General features: G+C 44.8%; 1 protein-coding gene across 1 annotated transcript in view; it reads right to left on the reverse strand.

Moving 5' to 3' along the window:
- Positions 1-16,701, reverse strand: part of LOC119457490 (uncharacterized) — a 70,610-nt gene extending 53,909 nt beyond the window's left edge. The window contains exons 1-5 of the mRNA XM_049670879.1: positions 15,948-16,701; positions 12,673-12,855; positions 7,866-8,021; positions 3,033-3,142; positions 1,513-1,613 (exon numbers count right to left, since the gene is read on the reverse strand). Of these exons, the coding sequence (XP_049526836.1) occupies positions 1,513-1,613; positions 3,033-3,142; positions 7,866-8,021; positions 12,673-12,855; positions 15,948-16,008 (611 nt within the window). The 5' untranslated portion in view covers positions 16,009-16,701. The remainder of the gene's footprint in view (positions 1-1,512; positions 1,614-3,032; positions 3,143-7,865; positions 8,022-12,672; positions 12,856-15,947) is intronic.
- Positions 16,702-18,023: the final 1,322 nt, after the last annotated feature.

Consider the following 18,023-nt stretch of genomic DNA (forward strand, 5'->3'; position numbering starts at 1 on the left):
TCTACACGATTCTTAGCGACATATTTTACTGCCATGAGAAATTTTTGTCGCTCAGAATCATCAAGTAGCTTCAAGTGGTGCCACCTCAGCCTTTCATGTCTGTGCCAGGAGGGGAGTGAATCAGTTAATAATGACTGCTGCGAAGAAACTCATGGTCATTTGGCTATCGAAGCAGTCAACCACTGTTTGACAGAGGATGGAGATTTGATAAGTACATTGACCGCAGTTTCATTTGGCCATTAGTGAAATAAAGTCCCTTAATTTTGGCCAATCCAATATTTAAGACTCCCGATGATTCTGACTTTTGGATGGCCCCTGCCGAGTCCAAATTATTGGTAGCAAACTCTTGATGACACTCAACTCTTGATGACTTTATTCACAAAAAAATGCTTCCAAGAACTTTTGCCAGCATGAAATCTGTCAGGTGGCCTGTGTACTTTCGTCAGTGCAAAATACCAATACTACCACTAATAACTAAATATTGTGTGACCTCATTAAATCTCCATGGAAAGGCAATGCAGTGGAAAGCACTGCCGATACAGACAGTGCAAAGAGACAAGGACTGAGGCGAGAATGAGACAGTGCTGTGTCCCATCTCGTTCTCGCCTATGTCCTTGTCAGTTTGCACTGTATGCATATTTGCAATGAGGACAACAAAATGACGTAAAGCATGAAGACAACGTAGAGATGAAGACTAGTCACCCAAGCCAGGCTCCTACTTGGTGCGCTGTTTGTCAATGTCTTGTTAAATAATTTGCCTTACAACTGGCAAAGTATGTGGTGCCTTCAAAACATCCATTCTGAACCTGTAGTTCTGCATTATGACGTCAACAATGCATTACTACTTAAAGGACGCCCAAAGAGACCAATCTAGAATTCTTTCAAAACTCTATCTTTGTTGATTTCATGGTAATAGGTTGATTATGAGACAAACAAATGAAGGTCAAAGTTCCATTTTCTTTAATTTCGCTACCAAACCCCCGAGTCAGCAAATCAACGATGTCATGGATTTCAACGTATTTTTTGGTATTTGGGTCATTGTGGCTGAGTGAAAGCTCTCTCACTTCACTCTTTGGCTGCTTTAGAATACCAATCTAGTCCATGTTTACCAATAAAACATTAACTAGCTCCAAGCAGCCGCCATCAAAATCCCCGACGTCACGGAACACTGCATGGCAATGTCACCTGCAGCCTTTTCTGGCTTACCAAGCTTCTCACGGTAGGACTAACTTTTTTTGATACTGTGGAAAGGAACTTCACCAGAACAGCTAAAGTAATTTTTCTCTCTAGTGTCCTTTTAAAGTGCCTGACAAGAAAAAAAAAAGTGCCTTGGCAATGTTAATATAGAGATTAAACAGACCAAATCAAGTTACAAAACCTCAGATTATAGAATGAACAGGTGTGACTGGCATAAGGAGGGTGACAGCCTTTCTGCAGGTACTACTGCATGCTGGTTGGTGTCATAGCACTTTTGTTTACAAACACAAAGGACATCTACAACGGTTGGCTGACCTGTTGAATGCATAGATGCTCTCGATGTTGCCAAATAGACTCTTCAGCTCTTCTGGCTTTATCTTGCTGTCAGTCAGCAGTGGCAATGGCTTCAGGTAGCCCTGAAATGAAACAATCTTGCTTCAATCCTCTCTGTACTACAGTCAATAATTTGAACTCCAAGGAGTCCGACAATTTGTTCGAATTAAAAGAAGGACGTATTTTTGAAGTATTCGAGCACCATAGCACGATGCGAGTCGTGAAATACTGCGGCGCGCAATCGCCCACGCCGGCCAACGCTCGCTTCCCGATAATGGCAGAAAACGAAACTTCAGGGAGCGGACGGCGCCGCCATGGCGACGGGTGGGTGCACGCGACGACCATCGAAGGTGAGGGCGGAGGGCGGCAGGGAAGCGGATTTGGCCTCGGCAACTTCGCCGCTTCGGTGGCTCCCCTCGCCCTCTCTCTCAACTCCCTCGCAGCTCCCTTACCTTCGACTGTCTCTGTGCGCACCCGCCATAGGTACAGCCGGCCCGGTGCAGACCAAGCCCGCGCCCTGAAGTTTCGTTTTCTGCCAATATGGGGAAACGAGCGTTTGCCGGCGTGGGTGCCAGCACCGCCAGCCGGCCCGGCGCCAGCTTACCCCGCTCCCTGAAGTTTAGTTTTCTGTCGTTATCGGGAAGCGAGCCTTTGCTGGCGTGGGCAGTTTCGTTGACCGGACTGGGCCTCCGCCGCTGCATTACGGGGTCTCTCCTAAGCTTTTGCTCTATGGCGGTGTCGGAGCAATGCCGGTCGGAGGTGTTGCCGCGTTATTTGGCACACTGCTGAGAGTATTGTCGGTCCACGGTATGTTCGAATTACCGCGCGTTTTCACCCATTGAAATACACATAACTTTGACGGGAACACAGCGTCAGTTCGAATAAACCGGCAGTTCGAATTTTGAGATTTGACTGTACAAACAAGTACTGCCCCCTGGTCACTAGTTAAAATACCCCTCACAGGTAACCACTAACAAACACCAGGCTCTCCCAAGCTCATGTCAAGTGATCTGTTTGGTGAAACCTTTATTGGGATAGCAATTATATGGACACTCCTAGCGCATTTTTGCCATTGCCGTCGCCGCGATGTTCCGTGTAAAGTGTAAACGCAATTACATTGTCGCCGCGCGCTATACACTGTATATGCGAGTGAAAGCTTGTGAGGGTCAGCCAACAATCGCAGCTCAATCTCGCGAGCGCGAGGCAGGGGGGAGGGGGGTTATTTCATGCATCTGATGCTAGAAAGAAGGTCATTTATAAAGTGCTGATAAAAAAGCCAAATGTCGAAGTCACTAGATGAAGAAATGTCACTCGTATAAACACCTCTACAAGAAGCAAAATGAACTTGTGAAATCAAGTTGGTCCGACACTGTGCCACACCTACACTGAAAAAACAGAATTCTGAAGACCAATATTAAGCCTCTGAGAATGTTGTGACTCATGTTAAAACATGCAGAAGTAGCGTGAACAAGAACACTTGTTTCCAGAAGGGCTGTACTGACCTCTACAATGGCCCCAATGTCACGCACATATGTCCTCTCGGTGTCCACCACTTCTAGCAGAACGCGATCCAAGTAGCTCGGCTGGTCAGGGCCACAGCCTGCATTGCCTCCTGCGAAACGCCAACCACATCTCAAGACAAGCACTTGCATTATTTCGTATCTCCAGAATTTTATCTTCCCAATAGAAATTTACATATCTACAAGGATGTCAAAATGTAGAAAGAGGTCCCATCAATAGTTACTGCACAGAGACGTCTTTATGTCGTTTAAATATAAAAGAAGGATTAAACTGCAAGAACAAAAGTTTGTAGTGATGTAGTCTTCCATATGGTCAAAGAAGCAAGTGTCAACATTGTGTTAGTGTGTTCATGTTAGGCCCCTGAACAGCCATGTGTGTTGTCATTTGACCAATGTAACTGTGCCTGTCTGGGTCCCAGTGTATTGTACCATATAGTCAAGCCTCGTTATAACAATATCGCATGTAACATAAAAATACCTAAAATTATGTCTGATATTCATTGTAAGCATACAGGGTGTTTCAGCGAACACTTTTAAAAATGTTTAAAAACTGCCTGTGGCAGATACTACAATTCTAGTCCATAAGCTGGTCTACTCGAAGAGACGGTCATTACTTGCACAAAAAATGGAAATGTCTAATCTACTAATTAACAAAAAATCGCTAATTAAGCTTTTAACTAATTACCTTATGGAAAATATTGCAAGTTACACATTCTAGCGGGTGAGACTGCAAGGCATGTCCACTTGAAAAGAATTGTGTTGTTGACACCATTTACGAGATATGCGCCGTCAAACTTGCAGTAAAAAATGCACTGTTGTTTCACTTACTTTCTTAACAAAACGTCATTTTATGCATCAAAGCACATAAGTAACTGGAACGCCAATGCATTTCTCCGCAAGGTTTGGGAATTAATATCTCGAAAGTGGTGTCATCCTGAGAATTCGTCAAATAACTCCTATATTAGAAATCGTAAAATAACTCCTATAATAAAAAAAAAGGTGGCAAAGAATTCATTTCAAACTATCGCCATATCTGCATGCTATCTTTTTTTTAGCAAAGTCATTGAGAAACTACTTGTAAACCATTTAACAAACTACTTGCACAAATTTAATCTTCTCTCGCCTGAACAACACGGGTTTCGTAAAGGTTATTCGACTGAAATAGCTATAACATCATTCACTGACAAAATAAAACATGCCCTTGAAAACAGCCATATTGTCTTGTCTATTGTCTGACTTCATTAAAGCATTTGACACCATCTGTCATAACATTCTTTCTTACAAGTTACAAGCTCTGGGCATTCGTGGCCCAGCTCTTTCGCTCATCCGCAGTTATTCGACTAATGCAACGCAAGTTGTAAATTTCGGAGGTTCACTCTCACATACTAAATCAGTCATTAACGGTGTCCCACAAGGCTCCCCTTTAGGCCCTTTACTTTTCCTGGTGTACATTAATGAACTTCCTCGCTCAAATACTGGAACTACCATTCCATATTAAAGCCTGCCGCACAACATTAACATTCAAGAGAGATATTTACTAACGACACTACTGGCTACAGACTCATTACTATGAGCATATATTGTATACAAATTTATTTTCCAGTTTTCAATGTTTCTGTATTTGCCTAGTATTCGCTTTTATTTTTTTATTCTCAATCTCCCATTTTCTTCTTCTTTTCTCCTTCTTTTTAGACATTTAAAATTTTTTGTCGCATAGTCAATATTTCACTTGTACTTCGCGTATTGTAAGCATATGTTTGTTTCTAATTATCTGCTACAATAATCTCGTGTTCTTTGAAATTCGTCATTCCTATGTTTCCATAACGTGTCAATTACTACATACTTTTTTATTCATACGCAGTATCTATTTCATTTGCTTGTATTTACTTAACTTCAATTATTGTAAGCACCTTTCTTGTATTTGATTATTTGCTTCATTAACTTTGTGTATTCTGATGTCTGTCGCTGCTATGTTGCCATAATGTAATAACTACTATATTGTTAAATTACGAATAGGAGGTGGTCCCCCTGACAGTTCTTGTAACTCCGGGACCTCCTTCTGTACTAATGATGAATGATGAAATAAACTAAAAAAAAGGTCAAGTGGATCGCCTTGCGAACTCCCCAGCTAGACTTTGTAAATTGCATTATGTGCCATAAGGTACAGTGAAATCTCGATATAACAAACTTCGGGGGACCGCGGTAAATGGTTCGTTATTCTGAAAAGTCGTTATGGTGAAAGCCCCAAAATTAACCATTCCTCCCATTAACCTATCAGTTCATAAGTTGCCACCATATGAGCTATCCACGAAGACGTTGCTGTTGGCTCTCGGCCCGCGCTGTTGCTATTTACCACAGATTCCGGCCCCACACACCACCAAAGCACCATGTAATAAGAGTGACGCGATCAAAACAGACGCTGACGCCAAGAAAACTACCGGCAAAAAGGAGGTTCCCTGTCGCCTCCAAAGCTTGTTTGTTTTTAACATTCCTTACCGCGGACACTGCAACTGTCTCGCTCGAGATGGGCACCTGAACTATTTCAAAGCACAAGCGCGCGTAAATGACACCACCCAGAAAGTACAAAGTGTGACCGTGTGGCAACCCTGCCAGTATGGAGGTTACATTTCTCCGCGCGTGTAGCGGCGTAGCTAGTACGGCCGCAGAAAGAAGCACGAAAGAGGCGCACTGAAAGAACGGCGAAAGAAAGGACGAGATGTGCCTCCGTTGCTAGGCGACACTTGTCTGGGCAGAACATGCGCTCGCAAAACCTGATGCATCGTCGCCTCGTTCGAACGGTCCTGCGCGTGGCAATCATCACTTTGGGACCTTTTCAGAAAGAACAACTAGCCTGAATGTTCAGCTGACACACTGTTACCTTGCCTTGGAACGAAAAAGTGCGACTCGAGAGCGAAAGTATTTTGCAGTGATGCCTGACACGATGCGCACCTTCTCGCCTCGCTGGTCCCACTGCTCTACTGAGCTGCACAGTTGCATTATCAGTCCACATGGGGCCTTCGGGCACACTGCGTCACTGTAGAGCGCAAGGACGCTGTCCTAAACCGGGAACGGACCCACTGCAATGCGCGCCGAAATAACCTGTGTGCGTGCACGACAACCGTTACCCTTGTGACATGCCGCTGTCACTGATTCTCATGATCGTCGCGCTGTTTTCGAGGCTTTTTCTTAACTCGTAGAGTGATTATCGTGGGCAATTGTCCTTTCAAGAGGCGGCCGCACAGCTTTCCAACGTGCTGATGCCACCAATGCTGCGTGCAAGCGAGAGAGAGAGAGATAATTTATTTGAAGGAAGGCAGAGAGGTCGGCCTGAGCTAGCATGCTATAGCCTGCTACTCTGCACAGGGGGAGGGGGGACATAAAGGCCGGATGAGGGGTGATGATGACATAGAAGAAGGATGTACAACGGTCAAGGCAAGTTCAGCATCCTCATGGCTATGGACAAAGTCCAAAAAGATCATTCGAGAGTGTCGTCTACCTTCCGGAGCATGGACGGAGTAACGAATGCAATTGAAAGTTCACAAAAACTTCCCGCGAAGAAGCTTGTGTATGGGCTTCTCCTGCGTAAGCAGCACAGGTGCCAAGAAAGGTAATTAAAATATGTAAAGAGCAGCGATCAGCTGCTCCAGTACGGCGAGGACATGCACGGCGCTTTTAGCGGCCAGAGTCTGGCGACCACAGAGAATCACGCGCATTGATTCTAGCAGGTGTTTCAGCATTTGTTCAACGCTTTCTTTGTCATTCTTTTCAGCTCCTTACTTGCCTAAAGGGTCATCGGCTCTACTAGCCCTAGAATCCACTTCTTGACGTAGAGGAACACTATGGCATGGTATCGTGCCCGTGGATTGACTGGGCAGCGAAGGCCACTCCGTGTCTGTGCCACCCAGGGGCGACGAATGTGCGCCCTGTGCTCTCGGAGGTCCTGAATTGGCAGTAGGCGCAGTGCAAGCGTACTTTTTTATGTCCTGAGGCGCCATCTCAGGTTTTCCAAACCCAAGCGCCACGGCATCCGCTTTCCGCGCCTTGTCGTCTGCTAGCCTCCTGTTTCGGGTGTCATGACTGGATACACGAAAATCTAAGAATCCCCAGATTTTTAAAATTTTAGTTCATATTACTGAGGCGTTGTGAACAGGACACGGAAACTGAATAACGATCGTTATTCCAAAAAGTTCAGCATTCTGAAGTTCGTAGTACTGAAATATTTTTGCATTGAAACTATAAGAAGTCAGCGGGGGATTTCTGAAAAGTTTGTTTATCTGAAGTGTTAATGTGAGCTTCGTAGTAACAAGATTTTACTGTAATTAGTTAAAAACTTAATTAGTAAACTCTTGTTACTTTGTCGATTATGCATTTAAATTTTTGTGCCAGTAATGTCCGCCGCTTCGAGTAGACCAGCTCATGGACTAGAATTGTGTTATCTCCGACAGGTCATTTTTAAACATTTTTGATAGTGTTCGCTGAAACACCCGGTATATTTGTTACTCCATGCCGATATCTGTGAGAAAACGTTAGATTTCCTTCATTATATTGAGGATAAACTGTATACTGAAGTGCCTTCCAGAATAAAGAACTATAGATATAAATGAGCACTGATTCATATCATCTTCCTTATATAAATTTCTTTTCATGCCTTTTTTTATAAGTGAGTATGTACTAACTCACCCAACAGCTCCCTTTGCTAAGAATGATGCTTGTATGTTAAGATCATAGTGATTGGTTTGTCCCAGTTTATGCATGGATGATGATGATGATGAGGATGCATGGCATAAAGGTAGATACTACCATAGCTCAACACACCATGAGGATGGCTAAGCAGGCTTCTGTGCATGGCCACAGCACTGTTGTCGGCGAACGTAGTACGACAGAGTGCTCGGTTCCCACGAAGTGCTGCAGGAACATCATCTTCCAGGCTCTCGACGCTTGCCAGGTAAGACTTCTTCACACCACCTAGTCCTGGAAGGTACAGAACCATTAAAAAGGGGACCCTGAAAATCTTTTCTAACAAAGGGTTAGGGAAAGGACAAATACAAGCGCATAATGGTCTCACTATTAAAGAATGTCGTCCTACGAATCTTCCACCGCAAAAATCTTTCAAGCGAATCTTCCACCACAACTACAAGCGTAGTTAGACGCAATTATTGCACCGATGAGCGACTTTTTCATTCCTTTCATCACCACTAGCACGCTGGAAGCTAGAGGCTAGGGGGCAAGGTTCTGTCCAAAAGTTGAGCGTCTCACCAGTGAGAGGGCTTGTCACGGTATCTACGCTACGCAGCAAACCGCTGATATATCGGAGGCCATGCAGCTACGAGCAGCAACATGTGCGTAAACCAGCAGTGCAAAGATGTGATGCTTTTTCTGTCTTTTTGAGATTGCAGACAAATATATTTTTCATTAACTTAAATTAAAATTAGCAATAATATCATAGTAGTATTACTGAGAATGTTCTCACATTCACGAAATCAGCCAATAGCTGTTGGTGGGCTTCGCTTCTAGCGATGATGACATTGCGAAGGCGAGAGCAAGCAATTTTTCATTGTTTTTGACACGATATTGTAAATTCCCTGTTGCATGCAGTGCAATAATATTTGGCTGACATGTTCACAGGAGTTTTTTCTACAGATCGGCAACATTTTCTTACTATGTTCAAAACGAGTTTCCAGGCCTCTTCAGTAATGTACGCGTGCAAAATATTTGCACGCGTACATTGTTTATCTTTTTCCGGAGACCATTTAGCTAACAACTGTTATAAAGTTACCGTTTGGCACAAGATGTGCCTTCATGTATTGGAACTTTCTCGAATGTTATCACAGATTCTATAGAGGAAGCATCTTGTCTAATCAGATTGCATGCGCAACACAAATAGTCGTGTACATTCTGGAACGTATGCAAGCGCCAGCGATTACGCTGGAATGTACGATGAATTGTGTATAAATAGCCTACGCACTTGACTCGTAGATCAGATTTTGACAACTGGCTGTGCTCGCAGCCATCGTTGTGCCTTGAGTACTGTTTGTTTTAGTGGGCACACTATCGCCCTGTAAAGCGTTTCGTTGGGCCATTGTCTGGTTCTTCACAATCACTACATGACAATATCATGACATCCTGATTCATTTCCCAGCTCCTTTTGTCTACAAAATACAAATTTTACGCAGTACACCAAGAGGTTGTCCATCTTCTGAAAAAAAAATTAAAAATGATTTTGGCAGGAACATTTGGAAGACGATTGTGAAAATCAAGCAAAAACTTCGTGCTGGATCTGCTTAGATGCTGAGCACACTTACTGGTCAGCTCTGCTGGCCAATGCTATGCTCTTAGCTGTGTGTGGGTGCTTTGATGTACGGACATGTGGGAGTGCACTTGGCCGCTGGTCCTTAGCCTCTCCACTCCCTTCAGCTACACATATGCTGTGGCCAGTGTCTCCTGTGCTGCAAAAAGCCCTTTATTTTGTTTTACGATCCTGCATTTATGTGCCCATGCTCCAGCATAGCGTATATTGTCTAACAGTGTTCTGCATTCTCTTTCACCAGCTGAAACAGACTGCATGTGGCCAGTACAGCACCCTGCAGCGGGAGTGTCTGTATAATTGCTGTCGGAATAAGAGATGGCAGATGGCTGGGGTTGGAGCTGTAGGTGTTCACACTATGCTAAAACTGCCAGATGTGTCTCTACGCAAAACATATTTGGGCATATCTGTAATACTTTGCACCCACAGGGGAGAAACACAATGGTTATGGCAGTATTGTGCGATGTTAGCAATTTAATCCTGCACTTCTGCAACTTAAGAAACCTTAAAAAACATCACAAGGCAACTCGCAACCACCATTTCAACACGCCATCATTACGGGTATCACACCTTTGGTGAATCAACGCCATATGTATACTATCAAACACAGGCGCTAGCACATGGTGCTCCAGCACATGGTCTTTGTACACCTCAACCATATCATGCCACTGTCTCTCTGTCCAAGCAGTGGGCACATTGAAGCTTGCATTGACAAGGCACTGTCTAAAGAGGTCACCATAAACTACGACCATTATAGAGTTAATGGCTAAAGTTGCTGGTCTTTCAGTTTCCAGAGAGTGCTTTTTGAATCAACTGCTACAACTGCAACTATGCTCGACAGGTAGGCACATCAGTCTTTGAAACCAGGATGTCGTCTTGTACAATGCCAGCAATGTACACTGTTGGGCTAGTTGATGCATAGCTGTCAAGGTGCAACAGGTAAGAAGAAATAAATGGACAAAAATCACTAAAATAGCTAAAATTGATCAACCTTCTTGTACTGCAATAGTATTGAGGCTTGGGCTACACAGATATGATAGATGCAATAAAAACTAGGACATAAAGACACACAAAACATTGTGCGTACCTGTATGTCCTTGGTTTCTTTTTGCCCCATAAGATCTATTACAGCTACTACAGTCGAACGCCTATACAAAGAACGTCTCTACAGCAAAATGGCCTGTATAACGAAAGACTGACTATGTCCCAGCCAAATTCCTATATTTTATATGTATTGTGAACACCTCTACAACGAAGGCCACTACAACGAATTTGCCTGTACAATGAAGGAATTTAGGCATCTCTGATGGCTGGTTTATTGCTTGACCAGAGCAATTGACCAGAGTGCCAATATCAGAAGTAGTCTTGCTGCACATCTCCAGAAGTCACTCAACTCATACGCTACTTGTAAGGCATCCACTGGTACATTGTACGGCTGACAAATATGTCGCAATTCAAGATGACATCATGATGTAATAATAAGTGAGGACCAACAATGTCTTCAAAGCCATCTAAAGCAGAAAGGACGCAAATGCCAATGAAGGCAACAGCAATAAAAATACTGCAAACAGACCAAGAATTTTTACAACAAGGGAAGCGATAGCAGCATTCCACAATCTGCAGCTTTATTTTGCTTAGCTCCTGCGCTTCGCCACGGAGCATACTATGAATTTTGGTACAATAACATTGGCTGCAGTCGGTCGCACATTCTATCAGACAATGTGTGCAAAGAAAAATTAATGACCTATATTTCGCGAAGTCTCTCTTGAATCCATGTTCAATAAATGTATTTCTTTTGGTGAACGTGCTTAGCCTGCTCTATTGTGAGTACTACGCAGTGCGATCTTTACAACGAAGTGACCTGTATAACGAAGGATTTTGCAGGTCCCAAGCTCTTCGTTATAAAAGCATTTGACTGTACTACTACAGTCGAACCTCGATAGCATAATAAACGCTGAGATAACGAGCTATTGAACTCTGGTAAATCTAACATTTGGTTGGCAATGTCTTATTTCACTGAGTATTCTACTGCTATAATGAAACCAAAAACGCATGATTTGAGACATGTTTTATAGCGAAACAAACATTTATTAACAGCAAATCTGTTTAAGCCAGCCTTAATTTGTGGTGCATATCCAGAAACTACCAAGAAACAAAATAAACCTTCTTGCCGAGGCCCGGGATTTGAACCTGCGTAATCCCGGTCCCAAAGCGAGCGTCGTAACCACTAGGCTATACAGCCACGCTCGAGCGTCGTCTTCGTCCACAGCTGGTGCATTCGCACGCTCGTGCTCTGCAAGGTGAAGAGGTTTTGCGCGCTATGAGAGCAAGCGAGAGAGAGAGAGAGAGAGAGACGCATTCACGGAGCGGGTCTCCTGGAACGCAGTGTCAGCATTGAAATGCGGTGTCGGTGTTGCAAGCTGCGCTATGCAACGCGCCGTGATGGCCGTAATTCCGAGACGCGCGTACTTCTGGAAAATGCTGGGCTACGATTGCCCAGCTTCGCTGTTTCAAGCGTTGCACGGCCGAGTGCAAGGTTCTTGCTCTGCAGCTAAATGCCTGTATTCTGGCAGCACAAATGTGAAATACTATGCAAGAGCAATTTGGAAATGGGACATTCCGGATAAGTGCGCGCATTTTGGCCAATGGCCTCACTTAACTGGCCCGCAAGCCAATGTGCCGATCCTCTGTGATCCCAGGGATCACTTAATTGCATATTAATATTTATCATTTATCACTGTTGGTCTGCCATGTATTGGCACAGCAAGTTGCTGATGGCCAGAGGTGTAACTTAATAAAAAAAAAATAATAAATAAATAAATAAATAAAACTATTGTTAGCTTTTCCTCTATCACAATTTCTTTGTCACTGATAGCAGCGTATGTGCTTATAGTAGATGGTTTGCATTGGCAACACCACCTGTGGGTACCAGCATGTCGAGAAGCTGCATAAAGGAGAAACGTGACAGCACGACACGCTCCAGATTGATAACAGTAATAATCCGGTGAAAAACGGCTACTGTTAAAAAGCAAAATGATGTACGCGTGGTGAAATGGTACAATAAAGTCATTGTGGCCACCATTCTTTGGGTACTAGCACAGTGAGAAGCAGTGTCCGCGACGTCACGTGCAAGCTACCTATATTAAATATAGCAAATAATGAAGGCATTGTTGTGTCAAACATGACTTGGTTACAACAAGGTTCAACTGTAAATAGCACTTTGCCTGTCTATTTGTTCACCTTCCCACCTTGAGAGCCGTAAGTACACTGTACACATATCATGCAATTGACAGAAGTAACTTCATTTCAAGCACGCACCAGGAGGCAAGAGCGATGACGATGAGGAAGAGGATGAAGAACAGTCTGAGCTAGAACTGAGAGGACGACGAGCTGCAGGCGGTGGGCGAGTCGGCGGCGGGCAGGAGGACCCATCCGAGCGTAGCTCAGATGCCAGGCTGTCGTACATAGCAAGCAGGGAGCCGCTAATGTCAAGCGATGGGCCTGCCACAGAGAGGATATGGGGATAAAGCTGCATCATCCACCAACAGCAAGCACTATACGAATTAGATGTAACAGTTGAGATGGGCAAGTTGATTGTGAGATGGATTATGGAGCAGGCAAACAGATGTGAGCGACACAAGGAGCAACCTCTACCATGCCAAAACCAATATCATCTCCTCTTCATAAAGTCAAAGATTGGGCAAGTTTGTACTCCATTCTTGCAGAGCAGTGCGCAACAATACAGGGACAAAAAAGAAAAAGACGGGTACAGGTGAAGAGTTGTCTATCCTTTCTTCATCCCCGCATCCTTGTGCACGGGTCTGCCAGAACAAAGTATTTAGGCAATCTTGTGCTGGTTGGTATTTCCGACAACCAATGCATGAAGCACACTTTTGGAAAGTTCATGACAACCAACGAGGCATATGCACGTGGAGTTGCAGAAATATGCTAAGCAAAGGTTTCTAAACATGTAACAGTGCCTGTACGACAAATTGTTGCCACAGCACAGTAGCATACACACCCTAAAATTGTGTTTTCCAGGCATTGTTGCAAATTCACATATTTAATGGGCAGTGGAAGTATACTTCCGAACCGCAATATGTGTGTGACAAGATCACTGGAATCACTATTTGTCACTTGGTTGAGGTGCAGGCAGAAAGTGAAGAGTTTTCAAGACTTTTTCTCCTTGCTCTCCAAGCCACAGAAAGGCATCCCAATTGTTCTCTACTTTCTGGAGCAATACAAAAAAACGACACATTTTTTTTCTTTTTTTGCACCTTCTGGGCTGTGAGAACAATACTTTTCATCAGTACTTTCACAAATGTTACGTGAAAAAATATGAAATTTTTACAGGAAACATTCGAGACCATGTCTTTGGAAAAACCTTGTAAGCAAACACCCGCACTGTGTACAAAAAATTCACCCCTTAAAGGGTTAACCTTGTTTCCTGCTAGTCGTGCACAATGACTAGCAGAAATGTGCAATCAATGTTCTAAGCATTCAGCATTGCATGCACGAGGGGCCCTACCAATTAAACCTCATTAAACTCTACCTTCTGAGGTGTACCGTGGCACCCCCGATCGCAAAAATATTATATCTCCAGTTTATCATATTTTGTTTTGCAGCACTTCCTCATAATTTTCATTCAGCCTACAGACACCTGATAAGGAGTGGACTTGACTGCATTAACATCAACAAGCCTTTCAGTAGATATTTTTATATTTCTTCCTGTTCTTATTCAATGAAGAAAGGAAAACATAGTAACAGCCATTATCAGCCTTTAACAGGGAGATTATCTATTTTTCTCTGACCCACTATCTATCTAGGTTAGCTTTGTTGTCTTTCCTGATTTGTTGCCTCACTTCTCACTGTGGGCCACTTTTATCTTCACAAGCGTGTGCCAGTATTTACACTTTGATACAGCCCGTGTGCAAGTATCGTGAAACTACAAAATATTGCAGGCAAGAAAGACATTGGGCTGAAAGCAACCTCGCAATGGTTCTCTATTCAGCCCAAGACATCTTGTGCAATCCCATTGCCTGTTGTTAATAAAGGGTTTGATTGTTCTGGAGATGAATTTTGATAACACTAATTATACGAAGATGACAAGAGGACCATAAAGGGAACAAGGCCTTACTAGGTGCTATACTCACTGGACATGTTGTATGAACAAAGAAACCTGCAAAATTAAAGCTTCTCACAGCATCAAATAAAGGTTTCTTCTACTACTACTACTACTACTACTACTCACAGCATGTTTGGTTACAAACTTCCACCCAAACTTCGACACTTCTTTGTTAAAGAAAGTCCAAACTTATAGGCCCAAACATTAACTAACATTGCGCTACATCTTTTGCAGGAATTCGTTTCACTGCTTTCTGCGTCTCTCAGAAGCTAGGTTATGTAAACACAAACACCATTACTGAACTTGAGCAGAGTTGAAGTGCAGACAAAAATAAAATGGGTGTTCACAAAATTATTCTGTCTGGAAGTGTAGTTGTGCTCAACATTTATTTCATTCTGTAGAAGTACGCGTGAGCAAATCAGCCACAACTTTCACACTGCATAGCACCATGCGCAATATATATGTACTATCGACTAAAAAAAAGTTTACGGACCATGGTATGTCAGAAAACGCTAAATATCCGAGCAGCCTTTAAAAGTGGCCAGTAAAACCGTAAATCACAATGTTGTTTGCGTATACCAGTAGAGGCTGGAAATGGGAATACCAGGCTGGGGCATTTTGAGGCTGCGGAGATATTAAGCTTTTTGTCAGATCCCTTGGTCCGTAAACTTTTTTGATCGATAGTACATGCTTACAACGAGACAGTGACAGGTACTGTTAATAGACTACTGGGGAGGTATTCTGTAAGAGTCCACCTAGTGGATATGTCCATTTCATCTGCTGGTGAAGTTCTGATTGGCTGGGCTGGGGTGTGCTTCAGCAGGAGCCAGTCGCCACAGCCAACCAGCACTTCAGCAGCCGATGAAAGGGGCATGCCCACTAGGTGGACTCTTACAGAATACCTCCCCTGCTTTGCTGGTCCGGGCGTATTGGGTGGGAAGTCTTTCGCTGCATCCTAAAGCAACACACCGAAACGACCTTTTAGGATTGACTTTCTTGCAAAGATAACCTGTCGACGGCTGACGGAATCGCGCAGTTCTGTCGTCTCGGATGAGCCGAACCGATATCGTAGTTCCGCTTTCCATATCACTCGCTTTCGTTTTTTTTCCGGGGGCGACGAAAGGTTTCGCGATGTCAAGGCCGCGAGCGCTCATACTCGCTTCACTCGAGCAGAAGCCACCCGGCGCCAGCAAGGCGCGCCTCGTGTGAAGCGCTCGCAAGGACCTTTTAGAGGAAAAATGAAAGGGTTTTCGACGCGCACGCGTACAAAACTCACGGCGCGGTCGAGCTTCGCTCTCCGCACGCTTTCTGTGCGGCCGCGAGTGCTTCTGGTTTTTTTTTTTTTTTTTTTTTTTTTTTTTTTTTTTTTCAAAGGTTCATAGTTCAGCAACTTGAGCAGCGGGTAGCGCACTTTCGCAGCCGAAAGGGCGCAAAGTTCAATGATGCTGATCATAAAGCACACACTTACCGAAAAACTCTTCCCACTGCACGGATTCGTCCGAGTCCGAACGGGCGTCGCCTCGGCCCATGCTCCAAAAAACGGGGTCTTCCTCTCAACTGTGTCGAGCTCACCACGTCAATCGGGGAGAATCTTCGACGGCGAGCTTCGCCCCGAAAGCCATCGGCCCCATTCCCCACCGTTCGCGACCGCCGGTGCGGGAACGTCTCCGCGCTGCAAACCCCTTCACTCCACGGGTCCACAAAGGCCCCGCGTGCACGCACACACACACGCACTCAAGGTTTCGGCCGATGCGAAAACAAGAACTTCACGGCGCTGTCTGTCTCGCGAGCGCACAGGCCGCGCCTCATCACAAGCAGCACTTTCGTCCCACCGCAAACACAGCAACAAGGCGCTGCTTTCTTGCGCAACGCACTGAGTGCGAAACAAAAACAAGAAAGAAGCCAAGAACAAAACTTCGGGGCACGCACACCACGGCCGCCGCAGCCACAGCTGTGCCATGTGCGGGACGCGAGAACGTAGCCAGCGGCGCGGCAGTGATCGAAAACCGCGCACGAGGCTCGAAAGTGGCGAAAACGTTCATTCCGCACGAATGGACAGCATCGACGCCTATCCAGCGGCCTCACCAAAAAAACTTTCCTAGCGTCAGAGCCCGCGCTGACCACACAGCGACAGCTATGCACACCGCGTTGCCCCAACGGGCCCCGAGGCGAAGGCCACCTCAAACTTCCACCTTCCGCCGCCAGGAGTAAGGTTGGGCCAACGGCGCTGGTTGGGCACGACTACAGTGTACTAGAATAGGGGCAGTGTGCTCACTGCCGTATCCCTGCGCCGCGGCGCCACGGCGCACTCAGCGTCGACTGCTCAGGCGCCCGCCAGAGGCGCTGCCGCCAGTTTCTCCTAATAATCTTAATAGTCATGGCTAGGTGGCGTATGTCACCGCCCGATTTAAAGGGTTCAGCCTCATCCATCCATCCATCCATCCATCCTGAAAACTTCCCTTGCTTGGTATGGATCGAGTGCGTTCTGTTGGATCGCGACGTTGACCGTTCTACCTCAAGGGCTGCAGAAGATAGCGCCAACCTTTCCTTACTGAAAACAAACCACTTAATATCGACGTTGTCGGCTCTCGACTGCAAGTCCCGCCGGCGTTTTCAGCAGTATCCTCTGTGCTTGACGCTTTGTATACTCAATGTGCACTCTGAGTGAGTGAGAATGGCTAGCCGCCGTCGAAATTACTGTTTTGCACCCGAGTGCAGAACTGGCTACAGTCGCGTGAAAAATGCACCAAAGGCGTCTTTGCTCAGCGTTCCACGTGATGAAGAATGGCGAAAGTAATGGGAGAGGAACCTCAACCGTGCAGATAAGACACTGGAGGAATCTTGCGCGGTCTGTGAGTTACACTTCGAACCACGATTCATCATTAGGGACTTGTGCACCTTATATAATGCAAAGAGGTGTGCATTCCTCGTGACAATTGCCACTGCAATCAGAAAACGCTGTTCCCACGATTCTTCCGAATTTACCACAGTACCTGATGAAGACGACACCTAAGCCCAGGAATAAAAGGAAAAGGTGTGAAAGGGACGAAGCACCCGCGAAGAAAAGCCGAAGCGCACAAGACAGTAGCTATTCGGAGTTTTCACCGGCTGCTCCCGGCGCTTCCGGGATCATTCTTTATTTCGTTGTAAATAAACATTGGTATTGCATAAATGTACACCCGTGAGCAAAAGTATACGGACCAGGGATTACGCGATAAAGCCGTTGTTTCAACTACCGGCGAATGCAACTTGAAATTTAGGACTGCAGTCTAATCTTGGCATTGTGAGCTTTCCAGTGTACTCGTCAATTTCAATTTACGCATGTTTATTACGAAGAAATTGAGTTGTTTCAGTGACCTTGTGGTCCGTATACTTTTGCTCACGGGTGTACCTGGTATTTTCATCCTTTCGATTTCATATCGCATTAACGTTACGAAAGATGCAATACATAAATAACCAGCTAACCAGCTTAACTTGTGCAGCAGTGATACCTAAATATTTCGTGAATAGATGGGGCACCGTGAAAATGTCTAAGGCGCGGCAC

Source organism: Dermacentor silvarum, chromosome 7, assembly GCF_013339745.2.
Source record: "Dermacentor silvarum isolate Dsil-2018 chromosome 7, BIME_Dsil_1.4, whole genome shotgun sequence".
In the NCBI taxonomy this organism is placed as follows: domain Eukaryota; kingdom Metazoa; phylum Arthropoda; class Arachnida; order Ixodida; family Ixodidae; genus Dermacentor; species Dermacentor silvarum.